General features: G+C 42.9%; 1 protein-coding gene across 2 annotated transcripts in view; it reads left to right on the forward strand.

Moving 5' to 3' along the window:
- The window catches only part of LOC124044120 (anosmin-1-like), a 64,693-nt gene extending 56,491 nt beyond the window's left edge, over positions 1–8,202 (forward strand). For both annotated transcript variants that reach the window (XM_046363590.1, XM_046363591.1), the window contains 5 exons: positions 2,791–2,879; positions 4,005–4,176; positions 4,434–4,651; positions 5,630–5,771; positions 6,010–8,202. In XM_046363590.1, coding sequence (XP_046219546.1) covers positions 2,791–2,879; positions 4,005–4,176; positions 4,434–4,651; positions 5,630–5,771; positions 6,010–6,065 — 677 coding nt within the window. In that variant the 3' untranslated portion in view covers positions 6,066–8,202. The remainder of the gene's footprint in view (positions 1–2,790; positions 2,880–4,004; positions 4,177–4,433; positions 4,652–5,629; positions 5,772–6,009) is intronic.
- The last annotated feature ends 8,765 nt before the right edge of the window (positions 8,203–16,967 follow it).

Here is a 16,967-nt window from a genome sequence, read left to right on the forward strand (position 1 = left end):
AGAGACGGCACACGGGGAGACGGACGGACAGTGAGAGACGGCACACGGGGAGACGGACGGAGAGTGAGAGACGGCACACGGGGAGACGGACGGACAGTGAGAGAGGGCACACGGGGAGACGGACGGACAGTGAGAGAGGGCACACGGGGAGACGGACGGACAGTGAGAGAGACAGGGCACACGGAGAGACGGACGGACAGTGAGAGAGACAGGGCACACGGAGAGACGGACGGACAGTGAGAGAGACAGGGCACACGGAGAGACGGACGGACAGTGAGAGAGACAGGGCACACGGAGAGACGGACGGACACACGGACAGTGAGAGAGACGGGGAGACGGGGACACACAGAGAGAGAGGGACGGGGAGACGGACGGACAGTGAGAGAGACAGGGCACACGGAGAGACGACACACGGACACGGGTGAGAGAGACAGAGAGAGAGGGCACACGGAGAGACGGACGGACAGTGAGAGAGACAGGGCACACGGGAGAGACGGACACACAGAGAGAGAGAGAGACAGGGCACACGGAGAGAGACCGACACACAGAGAGAGAGAGAGACAGGGCACACGGAGAGAGACCGACACACAGAGAGAGAGACCGACACACAGAGAGAGAGAGAGACAGGGCACACAGAGGGAGAGAGACCGACACACAGAGAGAGAGAGAGACAGGGCACACAGAGGGAGAGAGACCGACGGACAGAGAGAGAGAGAGAGACAGGGCACACGGAGAGAGACCGACACACAGAGAGAGAGAGAGACAGATGCACACAGAGAGACCGACACACAGAGAGAGAGAGAGACAGATGCACACGGAGAGAGACCGACACACAGAGAGAGAGAGAGACAGATGCACACAGAAACCGAGAGAGCAAGGCACGCACAGGCAGAGGGTTTTGTTCAACAACCGTAGCAACGGCGGTCAATAGACTTCTGAGGCTCGCTCACAGCCCTGATGGAGCGGCAGGTAGCCTAGTGGTTAGAGCGTTGGACTAGTAACCGGAAGTTTGCAAGATTGAGTCCCTGAGTCGACAAGGTAAAAATCTGTAATTCTGCTCCTGAACAAGGCAGTTAACACACTGTGCCTAGGCCGTCATTAAAAATAAGAATTTGTTCTTAACTGACTTGCCTAGTTAAATAAACATCGAACACTGCCATGCAGCTCTATACCTGTTTTCCATGTTCCTTTCCTTGTTTTCTATACCTCTTCCCCTCTGTCAGCTCCGTCTACGCATATCTTGTTTATTTTCTTCCCATTTCCTGCTTCCCTGTAATTCCTCTCTTCTGCTTCCAAACTGCTGGGAGCCTGTGTGCGCCAGATCCGTGTCGAAACCTTCAAAGTCCTCTTTTTATCTCCCGACCGCAATCGAGGCCCCTGCCAAGGGCTAACACAGCATAACTCAATTATTAATGGGAAAAGTATCATTTCACATCGGAACGCACACAGCCGGATGAATAATAATTCCAGTAAAATGACAGGGCAATGGGAGCATAAACAGAACTGATTAGCCAATGAGGCACTACTATGTAGTAATGAAGTGAACTAGGGCCGGGACTAGGGCCGGGACTAGGGCCGCTTCACCATTGCTGAGGGTAGGCCATCAATGCCATGTTTCGCTGATGAGATGGTTTAATAAAAGTGTCTACTTTTAGCAATAAAGAAGCTGTTGTAAAGAAGTGTTGCTGAATCTCCTGTAAGTCAGTTTGCTCCTCTATTCAGGCACCCTGGCTGGAAAGCGAGGTAGCGGCTATTCAGGCACCCTGGCTGGAAAGCGAGGTAGCGGCTATTCAGGCACCCTGGCTGGAAAGCGAGGTAGCGGCTATTCAGGCACCCTGGCTGGAAAGCGAGGTAGCGGCTATTCAGGCACCCCCTGGCTGGCAAAGCGAGGTCAGGCAGCGGCTATTCAGGCACCCTGGCTGGAAAGCGAGGTAGCGGCTATTCAGGCACCCTGGCTGGAAAGCGAGGTAGCGGCTATTCAGGCACCCTGGCTGGAAAGCGAGGTAGCGGCTATTCAGGCACCCTGGCTGGAAAGCGAGGTAGCGGCTATTCAGGCACCCTGGCTGGAAAGCGAGGTAGCGGCTATTCAGGCACCCTGGCTGGAAAGCGAGGTAGCGGCTATTCAGGCACCCTGGCTGGAAAGCGCTATTCAGGTAGCGGCTATTCAGGCACCCTGGCTGGAAAGCGAGGTAGCGGCTATTCAGGCACCCTGGCTGGAAAGCGAGGTAGCGGCTATTCAGGCACCCTGGCTGGAAAGCGAGGTAGCGGCTATTCAGGCACCCTGGCTGGAAACCCTGGCGAGCGGCTATTCAGGGCTAGCGGCTATTCAGGCACCCTGGCTGGAAAGCGAGGTAGCGGCTATTCAGGCACCCTGGCTGGAAAGCGAGGTAGCGGCTATTCAGGCACCCTGGCTGGAAAGCGAGGTAGCGGCAGTGGTCTCTTCCCTTTTGAGATGGTTAAACAACACATTTCTAAAAAATATTTCAATGTACGCACGTTTAGTCAAATTCAACCCCGCTTTTTATTTCTTATTTTATTACGTTGACATTAATGTTGAGATGAGCCTTTAGAAGCGTATTTTAATGCATTATGCTAGATACTGTATCAGAGGATTTGTTAATGCCTGATAAGATCAGGTTGATGGTGTGACAGTAATAGAGTACTGAAACAGTCTGATTGGGTGTTATTGTCCATCAAGCATGTATCATGTCTGATGATGGCTGTGTCATCGGATTCTTTGTTGTAGTTTTGGCACCAGGTCAGTGACCACCTCTCTCTTTCTCCTCCCAGACCCTCTGGTGAGTCGTTACCATGTCCAGTGGATGCCTGAGTACTGCAGCCATAATGAGACCAGAGGACCAGAGAAATCAGTCACCCAGGTCAGTCCCATCCCCCAAATCGTCGTTCTATCAAAGTAAACCTCATCAGTCCAAGTGTCGGTGGCTGTGTCGACCCATGACTTGATGTGCAGCTCAGTGGTATGCAAATTGCCTGCCAACCTCTCTTGTCTGGCGTTCTGAAAAGGCATGTTGTCTAAAGAAAAGGACCCCACTCAGCGCCTCAGTTCCGTTGTGTAGCTTTGCAGCAAATCAGCGACTGTTGTTTTGGTTATGACTCAGTTGGTGTGGTCAAATGTGGTGCGCTGCCCAATAAAACACATTTACTAAAACAAAATTTCCGGTAATGGGGGACCATGCACCCCCAGAATGAGAACAGTGGATGCTGGGTGTGTGCGCATGAGTGTGGTGGGGGTGGGGTTGTGTGGTGTGGTGCTGGTTGAACTCGGGGCTGTTCTAGGATGGCATAGGCCTGGCAATCAACACATTCTTCAGAGAGCGCTTCTCTGGTTGCTTGGATATACACATCCTTTTTCTATAGATTCCTGGGAAGGATTCCAGCACAGCGTTGGTCTACGTCTCTTGTGTGCAAACATGGCGCCTTGGTTCATTCATAATCAGAGTTTTTGCATTTGAGAGAGAATACTCAGAGTTATTGACTATTAGGGTAGAACTACATTATTACAAATGAAAGATCTAATTCCATCCACTCAGCAGGAAATGTTCACATTTTCTGGATAAAAGGGACACAGGAGGTGATTTTTAGGTCAATAGTTAATTAATGTCTGAAACAAGTCTGCAGCATTCTATGCTGCTAAGAATTCCTTAACATTGAGTTGACATGTCATCTTCATTTTAAATTACCCCAAAATGTACTCTTGGTCCTTCGTTATTGTTAAGTGTCCCCTTTATGTTTGTGTTACACTTGGAACCCATAGAAAGGATATCATTTTGCATTGTAGTTTGAATGGAGGACTAGTGGATTAACCCCTAACACATGACTGTTCAAAGTGGTTCTGTAATGTGGGACATGTTTAAGGGCATAGGGAGGGAATCTGATCCTCTCCATGGATTTCATTACCTGTGGTGGTTCTCAGGGACGTGACCTGGGCGACGTCATGTAAAAGTCACCAAGTCTCAGAACATTTCATGTGTTTCTTGGCTCAGGAGAACTATATCAACCTCCCAGACCTGCTCTTCTCCTGCAAGTACAAAGTCACCGTTCACATGCTCAAGTCCAAGAGGCGCGCCAAGGATGAGAGCACCACTTTTCTCACCCCGTCCTGCGCCACCATCAGGAACAAGAGCCACAAACACATCCCCTGTCCTGGGGAGGGAGGTGAGTCAGCTGCCCAGTACAACCAGTTCATGTTATGCTGATACTCTGATTCTCATTTAACATTATGTCTGACTACAAGGCTCTCCACATGCTAGTTGAAAGAGGCATCCTCTCATATTATGGTACAAGTACACAATTGCTTTTTTAAATTTACTGTGACTAATTTAGTACCACACCATATAATTTATATTAAGCCAAAAACACATGTCCATCAGACAAGTATTTTCCAACATCTTTATTCCCATCTCTCTCTGCAGCCCCTGTTCCCAAAGTGTTGTCTAAGCCAGAGAATCTGACGGCGTCCTTCTCCATCCACGAGGGAAACATCACAGGCAACTTCTTGTGGCGGGTGTCACGGGTCCTGGCCCATCAACAAATCACAGGCTTTCAGGTCACCTGGGCAGAGGTCACCAAAGAGAGCCGACAAAACAGCCTGCCCAACAGCATCATCTCCCAGTCCCAGATCCTGCCTCCAGTAAGTCTGTTTCATTCTCTTTTCAAGTAAATCTATTGTTCCTGTGACAGAACTTCTTATTTGGAAAGTTACATGCAGTCCCTTCAGAGTAGGTTATACCAGGACATGGCTCTTTGTTGTAGGACACAAAAGATTAGCAAGGAAGGGAAATGTATATGTTCTTGAGGAAAGTGATATAGAATTGTTCCCGAGCTAAAGAATAAGCTCCATCTTCAGCATTTCATTATACAACGCCTGCCAGGAGTAGAGGTATTTTAAGGATACAACTGTGTTGCTCTCTTTACATGAATAACCAGATAAGCAGTGGTGAGCTGAGAAACCGAGAGAGATCTGAGGGAGGGGCGTGTCCTGCTAGAAGTTCTCATCCTCCTGTGTGTCATCTACCTTCCCTGCTTCCTCTTTCATCTGGTTTTACATAATCTATCAACAACACGTTCTGTCTGTCTTCTCCGCCCAGCGAACTGCTTGTAGCTCTGAAAATAAAAACACTCATAACTACACTCTTTGTCAGGAAGGGAAAGTGAGAAAACAGGATGCATCTTTGTTTACCTGAATTGAGAGCAGAGGGTGTATGGGGTATAGCCCATGTTACCCAACAGCTAATTCAACATGTTAACATCAGAAGGGACTAAAACTCTAGACCTCTGTGTGGGGAACAAAACGGTTTACTACCTTAAATTCCAAACAAAGTGAACATTGAACAGTCTGTATGTAAGAAAGGTATTCAGACAGTCTTGGAGGACAAACTGAAGTTGATACAACATTGCTGTTAAAATCCTTTACAACTGGAGAAAAGGTTCCACAAAAAAACACATCTTTAATGTGGGTTCTTAAGAAAAATAAGCAATTTTCTATCCGTTTCAAGTTGTCCTTGGAAGTGGCTTAATACCTCTCATGCTGAGTGTCACGTGAAAGATTTTTTTTACAGTGGCACCAACGATGGTTAATTGTCTTCTCTTGTGCTGTTAACCCTTTCAGGACCATAATCTGCTGGTGGTGTCTAACCTGCGACCAGCCACATACTACAGACTGGAGGTCCAGGTGATAATGTCAGGAGGGGAGGGTCCTGCCTCTGTCAAGACCTTCCAGACCCCCAGTGTGTTACCAGTCCTGCAACACCGTAAGTACCAGCTCACTGACCACTGATCACAACTGTTGCTCTCCTCTAGTCAACTACCGGGCTGTGTCCAGGTGGTCTTAAACAGAGATGCCGTAGCTCATTGGAGCTGACTCTTCAGTGACATCTTTTGAGGTCATTTGTTGAGTATGTTTCTTACATGATCACATAATCCTTTTGATCATTATTCTGAACTTTCATTAGAAACTGATATTGACATGTTTTTTTTGGTGTGTTGTAGGACCCAGACTCAGGCAGCACCATCCACACCAGAAGCTCTCAGCAGAAAGACATTGAAACCCCTTGGCCCATCAGACCCAGTTTGGCTGGAATCTGTCTCACAGCGCCTTCACCCAAGGAGGGAATTCGGTGTGGAACCACACAGCAGACCATGAACTCTGACCCCAACCCATGTAATATGGGTTCACATTCAGGCTGCACAGAATATGCTTTCCCCTCACAGCCCTTTCTGATTCAACCCACTGACTGGGCTCTCTGAACCATACAGTCAGATACATACTCTTATGTGGGACATTTCTTCCGGACAGGTTGATTCATTCTCCCTTTATTTCACTGAAGGTTTTGTGGGACAGAGACTAAGATGGTTAAGGAGTTCTCAAACTGTTTTCATCCAATAGAACCAGTTACAAAGCAGCAGTATATTATCAATTCCAATTGAATTACATTAGATAAAATAACTCAAAGGTTGTTAGATTAAAAAAGGCCCAGAGAAAACATTGTTTTTACCATGATATGCAAGCATTTTGTTTGAATATCTTAGTAACTTAAAAGGGTTGGGAGGTATAAATAAATATTGTAAAAATATTATCCGTATTATTTTCCAATACCGTCAATACCATGTTTTGTTGTTGTTTTAAATACATTTGAATATTAGTACTTTTTAAAATTAATACCTGCATTCAACTTGTGCACTAGGTAATAGATACAGTAGATCGTGTTTATAATTTCACCTGTTAGATGATGTTTCATTATGAAGCTTAAGGTACTAGTTTCTCAAAACAGCTGTTTGAGCCAGTCACGTGTGTTTGTTTACAGAGAAGCACAACAAGCAAAATGGGGGCTTCGTGAGGTAAGTCACTTCTGCAGCGCAATTTACGTGAGGTGATCAAATTACACTTGGATGAAATTCTGTACTAATATTTGCCAGCTAAATATCGTATAACTATTAAGTTAACTATCTGAGATGTGCCAAATAAATTATTTCCCGTTTGGTTTAGCTAATTTTAGCTAAGTGGCTAACGTTAGCTTGCTATATCAAGCTTCTTGGTAACCGCAGCAGAGACAATCCCCACCTGGATTAGGATACCTGATGTCTAATATTTGTTTTATGCGTTTTGCGTTACTTTCATAACGTTATGCGCTAGGTTGTCTGTTTTAGTAGTAAATGTTCACATGCGCTCGTGAGCATTTACCTAACATCCGCTATGAGGATTTCTTAGTACTTGTTAACATTTTGGTAAGCTACATGTTTTGGGCTTTTTAAAATAAAATAAAAAGCCATTTGTTAAAAATAGCGGCCATTTTGTGCACTACCGCAAAACCCGGGATGGCACAAGCACGGTATGGAAGTCTGGATACCACCCAACCCTAGTAACTACATTGAAGACACTTGAATAACAGTCCGGAAAATGCCATGCAATTGTAAAACACAATCATGTATTCATTGAGAAAGGAGTGTTGAAATTCACCTATTTATTTTGTTTTACCAAGTAAGTAAAACAATGTCCCTTAGGCATAATGGAACTAAAACCAGTGTAGTTTAACCCAGAATACTTCTCATAGTATGTTGTATGTAGAAGTACATTCAGTGCTTGACTTGGGCAGGTAGCGGCACCTCACATGTTCTACTGCTTGAGCTCCTGTTCCTCTTACAGAATATAAGCTCAAAAGTATTGTGGAGCTCCTGCACCTAAATATAGACAGTATCAGCACCCAAAATGAGTACCGCCACCTATTTCTATCCAAGTCAAGCACTGAGTGCATTTGATTTTAAAATGTAAATAAATTACTAGCTTCAACTTGAATGCTTGTAAAGGTTTTGCATGTCAAACGTGAGTGTTGTGTAGGCATAAATACATCTGTGTTACCTCTAATATGTTAGCAATATTTCATTAACAGAGAATTATATGGGGAATAATATGTCATGCTTATTAATGAAATTATAACTGTGGAAATGATGGAATTGTATGTTATTGGCTGTAGAAATATTTGTTGTGGAACAGTCAGTGAATGTCTATTTATTTATGTCTGTGTGTGTGTGTGTGTGTTTTAGTCGAGTTTTTGATCCGGCAAAACATCTTGTAAAGACATTTTGTAAAAATGGAATTGTAAATATAGTCTCATGTTACATGTTATTTTTCCATGGTAGAAACTGTAGAAACTGTTAAGTAATAAAATCATCCTTAACCTATTCCTTATGCTTTTCCTGCTTATTTGAAATTACTATGAGAAATGAGTCAATATGAAATAGAGTATATTCTCTAAACATTAGACTATTTGGCAGATGCTGGTGCTTATGTTGGCTGTGTATTCCATAATGCCAGACTCCAACAGAGCATATTCACTGATCTACCCAGGAGCTTGAGACATGCACTCAAACAGTCCAAATAAACAGGTCATTCAGAGCTTACCAGCAAGCCATGCCTGGAGTTTGATGGCCTGGACATAATACTCTCCTTTAGAGGACAGTATTGTGCCCTGCCAGTTAATTCAAGTGTACTGTTAGTATTTGAACAGCTTTAAATCCATATTTTCTCCCCATCCCTTCACCTTTCCAATATGCTGTGGAATGTAAACATTATTGCGAGTAAATAAAGGCTGGTGTGTGAGAACACCGTACATGAAAGCGACCAAAATGAGGATGGTAAAGCCAGAGGTTGGAGGTGCTTCCCTTTTAGATTTCATATTGATCATACCTCAGATGCTATTGCTACTTAGGGATCCGCCCCTTTTTTGAATGTCACCTAAAATGACATACCCAAATGCATATTCTTAACAAATCAGATTTTATTAGTCATATGCGCCGAATACAACAGGTATTGTAGACCTTACAGTGTAATGCTTACTTTCAAGCCCCTAACCAACAATGCAGTTTCAAAAAATACATAAGAATAAGTGATTAAAGTAACAAGTAATTAAAGAGCAGCAGTGAAAGAACAATAGCGAGACTATATTCTGGTTGGGGTACCGATACAGAGTAAATGTTTGGGGATGCCGGTTATTTGAAGTTGTATGTACAGTTGAAGTCAAAAGTTTGCATACACTTAGGTTAGAGTCATTAAAACTAGATTTTCAACCACTCCAGAAATGTCTTGTTAACAAACTATAGTTTTGGCAAGTCGGTTAGGACATCTACTTTGTGCATGACACAAGTCATTTTTCCAACAATTGTTTACAGACAGATTGTTTCACTTATAATTCACTGTATCACAATTCCAGTGGGTCAGAAGTTTGCATACACTAAATTGACTGTACCTTTACACAGCTTGGAAAATTATGTCATCGCTTTGGAAGCTTCTGATAGGCTAATTGACATAATTTGAGTCCATTGCAGGTGTACCTGTGGATGTATTTCAAGGCCTACCTTCAAACTCGGTGCCTCTTTGCTTGACATCATGGGAAAATCAAAAGAAATCAGCCAAGACCTCAGAAAAAAATTGTAGACCTCCACAAGTCTGGTTCATTCTTTGGAGCAATTTCGAAATGCCTGAAGGTACCACGTTCATCTGTACAAACAATAGTACGCAAGTATAAACACCATGGGACAACGCAGCCGTCATACTGCTCAGGAAGGAGACACGTTCTGTCTCCTACAGATGGAACGTACTTTGGTGCAAAAAGTGCAAATCAATCCCAGAACAACAGCAAAGTACTTTGTGAAGATGCTGGAGGAAACAGGTACAAAAGTCTCTATATCCACAGTAAAACAAGTCCTATATCGACATAACCTGAAAGGCTGCTCAGCAAGGAAGAAGCCACTGCTCCAAATCCACCATAAAAAAGGCAGACTACGGTTTGCAACTGCACATGGGGACAAAGATCGTACTTTTTGGAGAAATGTCCTCTGGTCTGATGAAACAAAATAGAACTGTTTGGACATAATGACCATCGTTATCTTTGGAGGATAAAGCGGGAGGCTTGCCAAAAAACACCATCCCAACCATGAAGCATGGGGTTGTCAGCATCATGTTGTGGGTGTGCTTTGCTGCAGGAGGGACTCGTGCACTTCACAAAATAGATGGCAGCGTGAGGAAGGAAAATTATGTGGATATATTGAAGTGACATCTCAAGACATCAGTCAGGATGAGCCGGCAGATAGCCTGGTGGTTAGAGAGTTGGACTAGTAACCGGAAGGTTGTAAGATCTAATCCCTGAGCTGACAAGGTCAAAACCTGTTGTTCTGCCTCAGAACAAGGCAGTTAACCCACTGTTCCTAGGCCATCATTTAAAAAAATAGGAACTTGTTCTTAACTGACTTGCCTAGTTAAAATACATGTTAAAAGCTTGGTTGCAAATGGGTCTTCCAAATGGACAATGACCTCAAGCATACTTCCGAAGTTGTGGCAAAATGGCTTTAAGAACAACAAAGTCAAGTATTGGAGTGGCCATCACAAAGCCCTGACATCGATCCTATAAAAAATGTGTGGGCAGAACTGCAAAAGCGTGTGTGAGCAGGGAGGCCTACAAACCTGGCTCAGTTACAACAGCTCTGTCAGGAGGGATGGACCAAAATTCACCCAATTTATTGTGGGAAGCTTGTGGGAGGCTATCCAAAATGTTTGACCAAAGTTATACAATTAAATTCCACTAGGAATGTGATTGAAAGAAATAAAAACTGAAATAAATCATTCTCTCTATTATTATTCTGCCATTTCACATTTTTTAAATAAAGTGGCGGTCCTATCAGGAATTTTGAAAAACTGAGTTTAAATGTATTTGTTCAAGGTGTATGTAAACTTCTGACTTCAACTGTACATGTAGGTAGAGTTATTGAAGTGACCATGCATAGATGACAACAGAGAGTAGCGGTGGTGTAAAGAATAGTCTGGGTATTTGACTATATGTTCTGGAGTCTTATGGGCATAGAACCTGTTTAGAGGCCTCTTGATACCATTTGAAAGGAAACACTTTGACGTTTGTGGAAATGTGAAATGAATGTAGGAGAGCGTAACATATTAGATCTTTTTTTTTGTACCATCTTTGAAATGGAAGAGAAAGGCCATAATGTATTATTCCAATTTTGGTTTTGGCCACTAGATGGCAGCAGTATATGTTCTTGCCACAATATGAACTTGGTCTTTGCATTCCAGGTGACTACCTCATGAAGCTCGTTGAGAGAATGCCAAGAGTGTGCAATGCTGTCATCAAGGCAAAGGGTGGCTACTTTGAAGAATGTAAAATATATAGTATATTTTGATTTGTTTAAAACATTTTTGGTTACTACATGATTCCATATGTGTTATTTCATATTTTTCATGTCTTCACTATTATTCTACACCAAAAAATAAAGAAAAACCATTGAATGAGTAGGTGTGTCCAAACTTTTTACTGATACTGTATATATATATATATATATATATATATGTATATATTTTTTTACATGTAAACACCTCACAGGATTGGCCAAGTGTGGCCTGATTCAGTTTGACATAGTCTGAACATTCTGATGTTGGATTGAATGACCCAATATGTTACTCTTGGCTAGCCCTTTTGCCCCTAGTAATGTCTACACTGCTGTTTTAGACCTTTTCATGTAACTCTGTGTTGTTGTTTTTGTCGCACTGTTTTGCTTTATCTTGGCCAGGTCGCAGTTGCAAATGAGAACTTGTTCTCAACTAGCCTACCTGGTTTAAATAAACGTAAAATAAAAAATAAAATAAAAATATATACACAACTGACAGACAGTCGATTAGCTCTCCCACAGACTGCCAAGTGTTCTGTGCACATGGGTTTTATAATGCCATGGCCTCAAGCTATTATCAATTACTGTTTATTAACGCAATATCATTATCAAAAAGTATGAACATTCTACTGTTTGTAGTATATCAAGATTAATAATAATAATAATTATGCCATTTAAGATTCATATACTGCGTATTGCCAGGGCTTCAATCTCCGTTGCCATGCCTATGTGTGTGTTTCAAGTATTATTTGTTACATGCAAAGTGAAATTCTTAATTTGCAAGACCTTCCCAACAATGCAGTTTTCAAGATCAAAATTGTATAACTAAACCAGGAGAAATAAGAGAGGAAGCTAAATACAGGGTCCGTGCCAGTACCACATTTACAATGTGCAGGGATACTGGAGTTGTTGAGGTAGATAATAACATGTAGGCAGGGATTAGAAGTTTGTGTGTGCGTGCACACGTTTGTGTGTGTGTGCGCACTGTGTATCTTTAACCACTTCCTCTGTGCCAACAGATGCCCTAGAAGTCTAGACTGTAGACGATTGGCCGTTGCCCCTCTAAGGACGTCCACAATTCCAAATGGTCAAGACCCAGCACTTTCTACAGTCAGCAGCTAGCTAATTATTCTGAGCCCTGCCTTACACCCCTTCAGAACCTCTCTTTCTGCAGTAGGTCAGTGGCTGTGCTATGGCAGTGGCTGGCCTTTCTCCTCTGAGGATGTTGTTTATGTACAGCTCTAGTATATCACAAGAGATTAGTTCCTCTGTCCATGGACGCTAATCCTCCACTGTGCTGCTCTATGCTTCAGGAGCCTGTCCAGTGTTTAGCCAAGGCCTCTTTTCTCTGTCAGTCAGACCAGCTCCCTTTCAGCTTTTCGCAGTCCTCTCCACAAACACACCAAATACCACAGCACTCAAATGTGAAAACCTTAAAACAAAGGCCTCCCATCTCCTTTAAGCCATGCTGCACTAAAGTCCAAGTCCACGGACATAAAATTAATAAAAACTGCAACAACTAAATAAAAGTCTTGTTGTTGGACACAAAAGCTTTGTCTCGGTCACTACAAGCCCGGAGAGAGTTTATTCACTTTGTATGACATTACAAGCCTGTTGTTCCAGGCTGGGGGATATTGTTTTCCAATTCAAACATATTTTGCTTGAATAATCACGGCCTGTCAAATATTTACCCTTCTGTTCGCTGACATTTGTCTTTTTGATTAACCCATCAGAGTCTACGTCCTGTCTAAGCCGTGGGGGAGGTTCTACTAAAATATATGTAATTGAAAGAAGGTCAAATCAAGGATCATTTAGCTATTTGATTTTGAATTTTAAGACCCCTTGAAGTATCCGAATGTCAGATTAACTACATGAAACAACAGATAGTCCCAAAAAATATCAAAAGGAAGTTTGTTCTGAAGTGTCTATCCTATATCTAAGAGATATATGAAAGATCAGTTAAACATTTGTATTTAACCCCATATTTTTGCAATTAAACTGTCTCCATATATACACTACATGACCAAAAGTATGTGGACACCTGCTCATTGAACATTTCATAAACAATCATGGGCATTAATATAGAGTTGGTCCCCCCGTTGCTGCTATAACAGCCTCCACTATTCTGGAAAGGCTTTCCCCTAGATGTTGGAACATTGCTGCAGGGACTTGCTTCCATTCACCCAGAAGAGCATTAGTGAGGTCGGGGCTGATGTTGGGTGATTAGTCCTGGCTCGCAGTCAACGTTCCAATTCATCCCAAAGGAGTTCAAAGGAGTTGAGGTCAGGGCTCTGCAGGCCAGTCAAGTTCTTCCACACCGATCTCGACAAACCATTTCTTTATGGACCTCACTTTTTGCATGTGGGCATTATCATGCTGAAACAGAAAAGGGCCTTCTCCAAACTGTTGCCACAAGGTTGGAAGGACAGAATCATCTAGAATGTAATTGTATGATGTAGCATTAAGATTTCCACACTGGAACTAAGAGGCCTAGACCAAACCATGAAAAATAGCCCCAGACCATTATTCCTCCTCCACCAAACATTACAGTTGGCACTATGCATTCGGGCAGGTAGCGTTCTCCTGGCATCCGCCAAACCCAGATTTGTCCGTCGAACTGCCAGATGGGGAAGCATGATTCATCACTCCAGGGAACGCGTTTCCACTGCTCCAGAGTCCAATGGCGGCGAGCTTTACACCACTTCAGCCAACGCTTGGCATTGCACATAGTGATCTTAGGGTTGAGTGCGGCTGCGCGGCCATGGAAACCCATTTCATGAAGCTCCCAACTAACATTTATTGTGCTGATGTTGCTTCCAGAAGCAGTTTGGAATTCAGTAGTGAGGGGGTGGCAGGTAGCCTAGGGGTTAGAGCATTGGGCCAGTAACCGAAAGGTTGCTAGATCGATTCCTGAGCTGATAAGGTAAAAATCTGTTGTTTTGCCCCTGAAACAAGGCAGTTAACCCACTGTTCCTAGGCCGTCATTGTAAATAAGAATTTGTTCTTAACTGACTTGCCTGGTTATATAAAAAGTGAGTGTCACAACCGAGGACACGTCATTTTTGTGCACTCGGCAGTACCTTTCCGTGAACTTGTGTGTGGCCTAACACTTCACTTAAAAACTGAGCACTTGTTGCTCCTAGAAGTTTTCACTTCACAATATTCACACTTACAGTTGACCGGGGCAGCTCTAGCATGGCAGAAATTTGACGAACTGACTTGTTGGAAAGGTGGCATCCTATGACGGTAAGGCCATTCTACTGCCAATGTTTGTCTATGGAGTTTGGCTGTGTGCTCCATTTTATACACCTGTCAGCAACTGGTATGGCTGAAATAGCCGAATCCACTAATTTGAAGGGGTGTCCACATACTTTTGTATATATAGTTTACTTCCATTCATTTTTTCAACTGGTACCGGAGGACCTTCAGATGAAACAACCAACATGTACATGTTTGTGAGAGTCTCACCTTTGCGCAGAGTGGTCATAAAATTTGTAGGCCAAACTGCAGACGCTACAGATTATTTTGTGAGAAGACCAATTTTCGGGATGTCTCATGGTCTGACAAACAGCTTTGTAGCTCTGTCACCTTTCACAGCAGATGCAGAAGTGCGACATAGGCCGATGAGGTCATTTGGATGCATCCGATGCAAACTGACTGATGTTTATAGGGATTTTTTTATTATGCTAATTAGATTTGCATGCGGGTAGGGACATTGACCTTAGGGGGTTATTAAAATGGGGTATATCAAACACTAACTCCTTTCAGTGGAGAATAACAATTTCCAACACATTTCCTCTGACCCCTCGGCACCCATTCTGCAGATTAAGTAATTATACTTAAAGTACTACTTAAGTAGTTTTTTTTAGTATCTGTACTTTACTATTTATATTTTAGACAACTTTTACTTTTACTTCACTACATTTCTAAAGAAAATTATGTACTTTTTACTCCATACATTTTCCCTGACACCCAAAAGTACTGAATGCTTTTAGCAGCACAGGGACATGGTTCAATTCACAGACTTATCCCCACTGCCTCTGATCTGGCGGACTCACTAAAGACAAATGCTTTATTTTAAATTAAGTCTGAGTGTTGTAGTGTGCCCTTGCCTATACATAAATGTTTTAAAAAAATAAGAAAAATGATGCTGTCTGGTTGGCTTGACATAAGGAATAAGAGATTATTTATACTTTTACTTTTGATACTTAAGTATATTTGAGCAATTACATTTACTTTTTGATACTTAAGTATATCTAAAACCAAATACTTTTAGACTTTTACTCAAGTAGCATTATTTTAGTGGGTGACTTTCACTTTTACTTGAGTCATTTTTAATAAAGCATCTTTAATTTAACTCAAGTATGACAATTGAGTACTTTTTCCACCACTGCAGCATTGGGGTTGGGGCCCTCTAATATAGGACTCTTGCTAAACAGTAATATCCCATTCATTGTTTATTTTACTAGGCAAGTCAGTTAAGAACAAATCTTATTTGCAATGGTGGCCTACCCCGGCCAAACCCAGACGACGTTGGACCAATTGTGCACCACCCTATGGGACTCCCAATCATGGCTGGTTGTGATACAGCCTGGAATCGAACCAGATGAAAAACCTTCTGTCAGGCCGGGAGGATGCTCAGCTATAGTCTAATGAAGACCAGAACACGTATGGACGTATAGAGACTTCACTACGTGCCTGGCAGACATTATACAACTGTAAGACAAAATAATATGTCTGTGGAGAGGGTTAGCAGAAATACCAAGATGGGGCTTATTACCAGGCACTTAAGAAGTAAGCTTAAGAATGTATTGTGGTCATGCCAGGATTCGATGACCTTCCGATTTCAAGAGTTTTCATTTCTGTAAGGCACTCTGTCACTGCAGAAAATCACAAAAAATAAGTATGTTATACACAGAATACTGTATGGAACCTAAAGGACACATGAAAAGACACAAAAAATGGTAATACATGTCTATCTGAATTCCCTTGACACTTGGATAGATCCATATTCAGAACTCAGCACACTTGTTGAGTGTATTGGTTTTTGTTGAGACTAGCTACATTTTACAAACATTTTGGGAACGTTATTGGTGTTGTGCAACCCTATTCTATAATCACACAGGTGATCCACCTCCTTGTGGGAGCAACACTTCTCGCATTTCAGCCACTATCCTAATTTGTCAAATTACAAACACACGATGTCAGGAGGACCTGCCATTGAGTTCTTCAAGGTCAAAAGGTAAACAAGAGGTCCATTGAGTTCCTCAGACTTAGGGTCAAAGGTAAACAAGAGGTCCATTGAGATCTGACTATGTGTTTACTAAGAAGGCCTCCACTTGGAAATCATTATCCATATCCATCCATTACCTCGTACCCCTGCACATGGTGTCATGTTTTGTCTTATATTGTCTTGTCATTATGCTTTCCCTTCTGTTCGTTTCCCCCTGCTGGTCTTATTAGGTTCGTTCCCTTTTTCTATCCCTCTCTCTCCCCCTCCCTCTCTCTCCTCTCTCTATCGTTCCGTTCCTGCTCCCAGCTGTTCCTCATTCTCCTACTCACTCATTTAGTCTTTTCACACCTGTCCCCTATTTTGTCCTCTGATTAGAGTCCCTATTTCTCCCCTTGTTTTCCGCTTCTGTCCTTGTCGGATCCTTGTATGATGTTCGCTGTGCTGTGTCATTGTCTCGCCCTGTCGTGTCTTGTCTCCTTCAGATGCTGCGTGTAGCAGGTGTCTTAGTCAGCTACGGTCGGTGCCTTCCCGAGGCAACCTGCAG

This window comes from Oncorhynchus gorbuscha, linkage group LG09, assembly GCF_021184085.1.
Source record: "Oncorhynchus gorbuscha isolate QuinsamMale2020 ecotype Even-year linkage group LG09, OgorEven_v1.0, whole genome shotgun sequence".
Classification (NCBI taxonomy): Eukaryota; Metazoa; Chordata; class Actinopteri; order Salmoniformes; family Salmonidae; genus Oncorhynchus; species Oncorhynchus gorbuscha.